The 9,272-nt window shown below is 47.4% G+C and overlaps 1 protein-coding gene across 1 annotated transcript; it reads left to right on the top strand.

The window, feature by feature from the left end:
* Window positions 1–7,282: 7,282 nt before the first annotated feature.
* On the top strand, window positions 7,283–9,019 carry LOC309550468 (E3 ubiquitin/ISG15 ligase TRIM25-like; the record flags this gene model as incomplete). The annotated part of the gene is made up of 1 exon (XM_082250839.1): window positions 7,283–9,019. The coding sequence occupies one exon, from the start codon at window positions 7,283–7,285 to the stop codon at window positions 9,017–9,019; it is 1,737 nt and encodes a 578-aa protein (XP_082106965.1).
* Window positions 9,020–9,272: the final 253 nt, after the last annotated feature.

The following is a 9,272-nucleotide window of genomic DNA, read 5'->3' as shown; positions in this document are numbered from 1 at the left end:
AATCTTTAGAGGACACGGCCCCCTTTCTGATACCCCTATCCTGCTACGTGAGTTCTCAGTTGTTTACTACTCTCTTGGCACTTTTCCACTGCAAGTACCGGCTAGTACCGGCTCGGCTCTACTCGGCCCTGCTTGGCCCGGTTTGCTTTTCCACTGCGGTACCGCATGGTATAGTGTCGGAACGGTTCGGTACGGTACGGTATAGGTTTGCTTTTCCACTAAAGTAGTACTAAAGTTAAGTGGGTGGGATAACAACGGGGTGGGTGTGATTCTCTGACCAATCAGTGGCTAGTAGTGACTGCATGCAAAGGATTGTGGGATATGGTACCAGTTTGGTACCTGTTGGAACCACAATCGAGTAGGTACTGTTTTTTCAGAGCCGTACCGTACCGTACCGTTCGGTTCCATGCAGTGGAAAAGCAAACCTATACCGTACCGAACCGTTCCGACCCTATACCATGCGGTACCGCAGTGGAAAAGCACAAAAGCGTGCCGAGCCGGTACGGTTCTATGCAGTGGAAAAGCGCCATCTGTAGGTGATGGACCTCTTCTCTTTCTCGGAAGAAACCAGCTCCACTACTTTATTTTACTTTTATTTTATCTTCCAACTCTTTTTTTCAATCAATGTCTGTCTTTTATTGACTATAGAGAAGCAGTGTATCTGTATTAGTGCAACCTTGGTAAAACTATAGGAACTGTACCGGAACTCGACACTGTGGGGACAGCCTGTATTGTTGCTTGGATCCTGCATGGGGCATTTGCTGCAGGGCAAAACTTTTGGTGCTGCACACGTATGCCTTTTCAAGGAAGATGTCTGTTTGTTAAGGCACTTAACCATTTAATCATAGAGGTCGCAGCTGGGACCTCAGATGAATGCAACAAAGCCCTCTTCTCAGGAGCTCCCAGCTTCTCAAAACATAGAGCACCTCAATGCTCAAATTAGGCTTCAGCATGAAAGCCTAAGTTCATTCCTGTCTTTTAGCACATGGCATGGCCCACAAAAGCCACCAACCCCTCTTCACATTGAAGGGGCAACCTCACTTCTTCTAATGCCTCGTACACACGCATCGATTTTCGGCCAACTTTCGATCGGCTGATTTTCGGCTCCAACTCCAACAACCAACTCCGACATTTCGGCCGGAAAAAAAATCTGGTGTGCATGATATATAAAATTTTTGTTGGCCGTCAACACAACGGCCGATTTTCCGTCAGTCAGTACAGATTTTTGCAGACAAAAATCTGATGAGCAAGACTGGGCATGCTCAGAGAAGAAAAAACACACGGAAAGTCAACCAGCACATGACATCACTTCTGAAGTAGATTTTTGTTGACCGAGAAAATTCGTGTGCAGTCTAGGCACATTCCAAACCAACAAATCACAACTTGGACAAAAGACGGCCGATCGGTCGGCCTATAATCGTTGCGTGTGTACGAGGCATAAGAGTCTCTTACAGACATCCCTGACCTGTGGGCTCATTCATTCATTTCAAAAGAGTGCAAAATAGAGTTCCAAGACTCTACCACCTCACCGCTTTCTTCTTTCAAACTTTCCAAGGGCAGTCAGATCTACAAATGCACTGAACCACCTCCTTTTCTCAAGGAATCATTGTACCAGTACCACCACAGAACAAGTGCAAGAGTGTGACAGGGCTGTCCAGCACCCAGCTTGGGTGCCTCCATCAAGATATAGCGTCCTCCACTCTGGACCAAGAACTGGGTATTGTAGCTGAGCAAGCACCCAAGATATAGACGACACTAGCTTAGGTGCAAACTGGAACGTACTTTATTGTAAACTAACACAGAATATACACTCATCGGCCACTTTATTAGATACACCTTGCTAGTACAGGATTGGACCCACTTTTTCCTTCAGAACTACATTCATTCTTTGTGGCATAGATTGAACAAGGTGTTGGAAACATTTCTCAGATTTTGGTCCATAGTGACATGATGGCATCATGCAGTTGCTGAAGATTTGTCGGCTGCACATCCATGATGCAAATCTTCCATCCCGCCACATCCCAAAGGTGCTCTGTTGGATTGAGATGTAGTGAGTGTGGAGGCCATTTGAGTACAGTGTCAGTGACCTCATTGTTATGTTCAAGAAACCAGTGGTGAGATGATTGGAGTTTTGTGACATGGTGCATTATCCTGCTGGAAGGAGCCATCAGAAGATGGGGACACTCTAGTCCTAAAGGGATGGACATTGTCAGCAACAATACTCAGGTAGGACGTGGCGTTTAAATGATGTGCAATTGGTACTAAGGGGCCCAAAGTGTACCAAGAAAATATCCCCCACACCATTGCACCACCATCACCAACGTGAACCTTTGATACAAGGCAGGATGGATCCATGCTTTCATGTTGTTCACGCCAAATTCTGACCCTACCATCTGAATGTCGCAGCTGAAATCGAGACTCCTTAGACCAGGCAATGTTTTTCTAATCTTCTATTGTTCAATTTTTGCGAGCCTGTGCAAATTGTAGCCTCAGTTTCCTGTTCTTAGCTGATGGGAGTGGCACCCAGTGTGCTATTCTGCTGCTGTAGCCCTCTGCTTCAAGGTTCCAAGTCTTGTGCGTTTAGAGATGGTATTCTGAATTCATTGGTTGTAATGAGTGGATATTTGAGTTACTCCTCTCTATCATCTTGAACCAGTCTGCCCATTCTCCTCTGACATCAACAAGGCATTTTCCACCACACAACTGCCGCTCAATGGATATTTTCTCTTGTTCCCACTATTCTCTGTAAACCCCGAGAGATGGTTGTGTGTGAAAATCCCAGTTGATCAGCAGTTTTTGAAATACTCAGACCAGCCCATCTGGCACCAACAACCATGCCCCATTCAAAGTCACTTAAATCCCCTTTCTTCCACATTCTGATGCTCGGTTTGAACTTCAGCGAGTCGTTTTCTCCACGTCTAGATGCCTAAATGTGTTGAGTTGCTTCCATGTAATTGGCTGATTAGCAATTTGTGTTACTAAGCAATTGTACTGAATAAAGTGGCTGGTGAGTGTATATACCACAAAAAAATCAAATAAGAGCTTAATCACATTATTCAAACAGTAAGATAACTAACATAGCTAAGGAACAGCCAACATAAACAGTAATATAATTAAACAGTAAGCTAACTAGTCATCTAGACAAACCAATGTGACTCATTGCTCATCCAGACTGTTTGGCACCAGTTCCCCAGTAAGGAGACCTAGGGCTGTCCAAATCTTTTAAGGATTAAAGAAACAATAGGTGACTCAATAATGTGAATTCACACCTAGGAGGCACACAATGGGGAAATTCTACAACAGGAGAAAGACGCCTTTGTAAACAGATTATAGCAGGAGACTCCAGCATCAGGTTGTTTTGAGCTGATTTTTATTAACATCTACTCTGAATCTCACACTTTAAAGCAGTCATTTGCTGGTTTGGGTACAAAGGCCCCAAATCTGTATCCAGGTTCTAAAATCCCAGAGTCTGTATGTTTCGGGGAGACATGGACCTGAATCTCAAGCAAGACCACTCCAAGGTTCCCCCAGGGCACACACTTCCCAAGAATAGAGCCCACTTAAAAGCCAGGGCCCATAGGCAAGAGGCTAGGGCTGGGCGATAAAACGATACCGATAGGTATCGCGATAGTCCCGTGCTCGATAGCAATAAGGAAACTTGCACGATAAATCGAAAAGTCCGCTCCGACGGGTTTAAACTTTTAAAAATGGCGCCGCCCGGCGCCAACACGTCATTGCGCACGCGCCGCCGCCGCTCGGGAGAGGCCGGGAATAGCCGAAATTACACGAGCGGTGACGGCGCGTGCGCGATGACGTATCGGCGCCGGGCAGCGCCATTTTTAAAACGAAGGCGCCTCTGGAACAGGTAAGTGAAACAGCTTCACTACCTGCCGTTATGCAGGGCTGCGGGCATACTACAAGGGATGCAGTGCTGCGGGCATGGTCTACCTGTACCATGCCTACAGCACTGCATCTCCTGTAGTATGCCCACAACCCCGGATCCTCTTGTACCATGCCAGTCACCCTGCATTCTCCTGCACCATGCCAGTCACCCTGCATTCTCCTGCACCATGCTAGCCACCCTGCATTCTCCTGCACCATGCCCGCCACCCTGCATTCTCCTGCACCATGCCCGCCACCCTGCATTCTCCTGCACCATGCCCGCCACCCTGCATTCTCCTGCACCATGCCCGCCACCCTGCATTCTCCTGCACCATGCCCGCCACCCTGCATTCTCCTGCACCATGCCCGCCACCCTGCATTCTCCTGCACCATGCCCGCCACCCTGCATTCTCCTGCACCATGCCAGCCACCCTGCATTCTCCTGCACCATGCCCGCCACCCTGCATTCTCCTGCACCATGCCAGTCACCCTGCATTCTCCTGCACCATGCCAGTCACCCTGCATTCTCCTGCACCATGCCAGTCACCCTGCATTCTCCTGCACCATGCCAGTCACCCTGCATTCTCCTGCACCATGCCAGTCACCCTGCATTCTCCTGCACCATGCCAGTCACCCTGGATTCTCCTGCACCATGCCAGTCACCCTGCATTCTCCTGCACCATGCCAGTCACCCTGCATTCTCCTGCACCATGCCCGCCGCCCTGCATTCTCACCCTAGGGTCCTTATTTTAAATGGGTAATAAAAAATATCAATATATATCGATATCGACCGATATGAAACACTGATATCGTGATACAGTTTTCAGGCATATCGCCCAGCCCTACAAGAGGCTACCCTGAAGTCCCCTCAAAGCCCCTGTCCTTGTTGGGTCTGTCACAAAGAGATTCTACTGATAGGGTATCTGTCCTATTCTGGATAAAAAATCCCTCAAAGTCCTTCCCATTCCAAAATGTTATGGAATTTGCAAGGTCAGTAATTGACTCAATGAGACAAAAACATATGACATACAATATGCTCATCTGCATGTTCTCATTTACCCAACTTATCAGTGAGTTCTAGCTTTGCAGTAGCAGAGCACCACTTCCAGTGTGTCACATTGCCTCTCATCCCGTCCTCTCCCCCCAAAGTGTTCACAAAGATCTTGGCACCTTTGTTTGCCCTTCTCAGAACTTTGGGCCTCCAAGTGACAGGCTACAGTATCTAGATGACTTTCTCCTGATGGACTCGTCTCCCTTATAAGTGCCGGTTCACACTAGGTCGCTCCGACTTCGGGGGCGACCTGTGAAGTCCCGTGCACTGCCACTTCGGCGTGACTTGCACGGACTTCATATAATGAATGTCTATGCAAGTTGCTCCGAGGTCGCCCCGAAGAAGTACAGGACCCTTTTTCTAAGTCGGAGCGACTTGTGTCGTTCCTATTGGAACAGGTCCTGTACCACTGCATGGACCGCGACGGACCGCGACTTGTCAGGCTGACAAGTTGTGGTAGTGTGAATGGAGTCTAAAGCCCTGTACATACTATAAGATTTTCTGAAGACTTTTTCCTTCAGATTTACCTTTTCTATGTAGTTCAAGGCCAGATTGCATACAAATTGAAAGTGTTTAGGTTTGACCTCCATATTATATGGTTTTGGCAAGTCTAAAGGAAAAAGTCTTCTGAAAATCTTATGTGTATGGCCCATAAAGCCTCGTACACCCGCACCGATTGTTGGCCGACCGATCGGCCGTCTTTTGTCCAGTGTTGTTGGTTGAAATGTGCTCTAGACTGCACACAAATTTTGTCGGCCAACAACAACCAACTGCAGAAGTGATGTCATGTTCTGGTTTACTTTTCGTGTGTTTTTTCTACTCTGAGCATGCCCAGTCTTGCTCATCACATTTTTGTCTGCCGAAATCTGTACTGACTGAAGAACAATCGGCCGTTCTGGTGACGGCCAACAAAAATTTTATAGCCTACACACCAGATTTTGTTCGGCCGAGAAGTCGCAGTCGGTTGTCGGAAGCATCATACTAACAAGCCGACAATCGACCGATCGTACGTTGGCCGAAAATTCACGGCCAACAATCGGTGCGTGTGTACGAGGCTTTACAGTGGTGGTAGAACACAGCCTGACATGACATCCGTCCCATACGTTCAGTCTGCCGCCCTGCAGCTAGTTCTCTTGACTGAGCGGTGAGCGCGGCACAGCGAACCAATCACGTCGTGAGTAGCGGCACAGCGAACCAATCAGGTGTGCAGGCACGCGTGATTGGTTAGCTGTGCAGCTGCTCATGGCATGCTGCTCACCGCTCAGTCAGGAGAACAAGCTGCAGGCAGGCAGACTGAACGTGTGGGACGGATGTCGGGCTGTGTTCTGCTACCTTCTACAACCACTGTGAGTCCCGACTTCTGCCTACTATCGTATGTTTGGCGATGTGACTATCGCCCACGCTTGCAGCACGATAGTCGATATCACATCGACTATCGTTCACCCCTAATTGGTAGTTTGCTGCTATGTGCAGGGAGTTTGTTTTCCATTTATTTCAACTGCAAGGGGCCAGAGCTCAGGTCACACTCAGGGTTGAATCAAACCCTATGCTCTTTACTACTGGGAAATGATTATCAATTATTGGTTGCTATGGCAGCAAGCAAATGACCACCTCAGTTTGCAGTTTCCACAAACTGCAAATTAATTGGGTTTACTTCAAGCCCATGCTCGTCTCAAATCTCATCCTCACCCAAGAACATCTAGTATACTAATTGTGTTTAGTACATACAGTGTGTAGATGACTCCCCATACTGCCTTAACACATGATACAGATTAGGAGGGAGAGGAAGGGAAGTTTTCTGACTGAAAAACACTCAAATCATGCCTATGTCACAGTGACTGCTATATGAGAAGACAACATCTCTTCCGTCAGATCACCAGGAGTGTAGTGAAAGTTGTACTCTTGGGGTTCAGTAAAACTGTTAAGCCGGCAACAGACGGTTCCAATCCATGTATGGACAGGCTGAATGTAACTAAGTTGACCAACTTGGGTACGACCAGCCTGCTGGATTTAACATACAATTATTGTTATAGCCCCTAGCAATAATCATAGCCCCTAGCAATATTCACTGTGCTCTCTTTGCGGGGGCAGCTTCTGCTTCCCCACCAGGAGAACACAGTGTTTATGGGGAAATCATGCAAATTTCTTTCTTACAACCCATGGTTGCAGGGAAGAAATTTGCACTGTATATGGCAGGCCTTCATTATAAATAACAGAGAGAAGTCCACAAGGTGGCATGCACCCCACTGGACCACTAGTAATCTGACATTCTTTACAAAGTGGCTGAATTGCTGGAGCTTTACTTTGAGTGTCATAGAATTTGAATTTTTCTCTCTTCTGCTTTCAGTGATGGCGTCTGCTGATCTGAGGAAGGAGCTGGAATGTTCCATCTGTCTGGACGTTTATACAGATCCTGTCACCCTGAAATGTGGACACAACTTCTGCCAAGACTGTATTAGTCAAGTGTTGGATTCGCTGGAGGGGGCTGGAGGTTATCCCTGTCCTGAATGCAGAGAAGAGTTCCAGGAGCGGCCTGCACTGCGGAGGAACGTAACACTGCGTAACATTGTGGAGAATTTTCTGTCTGCTCAGCCAGATCAGGGGGGGTCCGGATTCTTCTGTACTTACTGTATTCACGCTCCTGTACCTGCTATAAAATCCTGTCTGATGTGTGAGGCTTTTCTGTGTGACAATCACCTGAGAGTCCACAGCAAGTCACCAGAACATGTCTTATGTGACACCACCACTTCCCTGGAGAACAGGAAATGCTCCGTCCATAAGAAGATCCTGGAGTATTACTGCACTGAGGACTCCACATGTATCTGTGTGTCCTGCAGTTTGGCCGGAAAACACCGGGGGCACCAAGTGGAGACTCTGGATGTGGCCTTTGAGATGAAGAAGAAGAAATTAAGAAATGTTCTGCAGAAACTGATGACAGAGAGAGAGGAGACGGAGAAAAGAGTCCAGAGTCTGCAGGAACGCAGGAAGAAAGTTCAAGGAAAAGCAGATGATGAAACGGAGAGAGTCGCTGCCCTGTTCAGAGACCTCAGGAGACGTCTGGAAGACCTGGAGAAGAGAGTCCTGAGTGAGATCTCCGAGCAGGCACAGCGGGTCTCTCTATCACTGTCTGATATGATACAACAGCTGGAAATAAAAAAGGAGGAGCTGTCCAGGAAGATGAATGACATGAAGGAGCTGTGTAATATGACGGATCCACTGACTGTCCTACAGGAATCATACACAGGTGACTTGTGTGATACTGAGAATGGAGGTGATGAGGACCGAGAGAGACATGATAAACTCCTCCATGATGGAGGGGATCTGGATATTGTGGGGATCTCGCATACATTACACACAGGTTTATCTGATATCATGTCTGGGGTAAATGTAGAGAAATGTACAGGCACAGATGTCTATCCACATTCTACTACAAAGGGCAAAGGTCACATAAATGGTGAACCTTCCAGGAAACTCCTCAAACTCATCCCTACTGAACAACACTCACACTGCCAAGCTGGAGGACCAAATATTGGGTCTGCACAGCAACCATCGGGGGCTGCAGACATATCACTGGATGTGAGGACAGCTGGTAATCATCTACTTATATCAAAAGACAGGAAAATGGTATCCAGGACACAATATCAGATCCTTCCCGAAACGCCAGAGAGATTTCGGTGTTCTCAGGTGTTAAGCAGTCAGATTTTCTCCTCAGGAAGACATTACTGGGAAGTGGATGTTGGGTGGTCACAGATCTGGAGAGTCGGGATGTGTTACACCAGTATAGCCAGGATTGGATTTCAGTCACAGATTGGATATAATAATAAGTCCTGGTGTTTGGAGAGGAGGAGGTATAATCAGTACTTAGTGATACATGACAGTAATCAGGTCCCATTACCCGTCTATCTCTCCAGTAACATAGTGAGGATAGATCTGGATTACGAGGCCGGGCGGCTCTCCTTTTATGATCTGTGTGACCCGATCCGACTCCTCCACACCTTCACCACCACCTTCACTGAGCCCCTCCATGCTGCGTTACGTGTAGAAAGTAGTTCCTGTATAAAGATATCTGGGGGGAAAAGGATGTGAGAAGTCCGCCTAGAGACTGGTGACATCACAGGGCGGAGAATCAATCAAGATATCTGGGGGGAAAAGGATGTGAGAAGTCCGCTTAGAGACTGGTGACATCACAGGGCGGAGAATCAATCAAGATATCTGGAGGGAAAAGGATGTGAGAATTCTGCCTAGAGACTGGTGACATCACAGGGTGGAGAATCTGATTGGTGCATAACTCAGCCAATAGGAGGAAGCAGTGGGCAAGAACTACTATTACTGATTTATT

The sequence above is a fragment of the Pelophylax lessonae genome (genome assembly GCF_965119305.1).
Source record: "Pelophylax lessonae genome assembly, chromosome: 1".
Taxonomy (NCBI): domain Eukaryota; kingdom Metazoa; phylum Chordata; class Amphibia; order Anura; family Ranidae; genus Pelophylax; species Pelophylax lessonae.
This window is presented reverse-complemented; position numbering and strand designations above follow the sequence as displayed.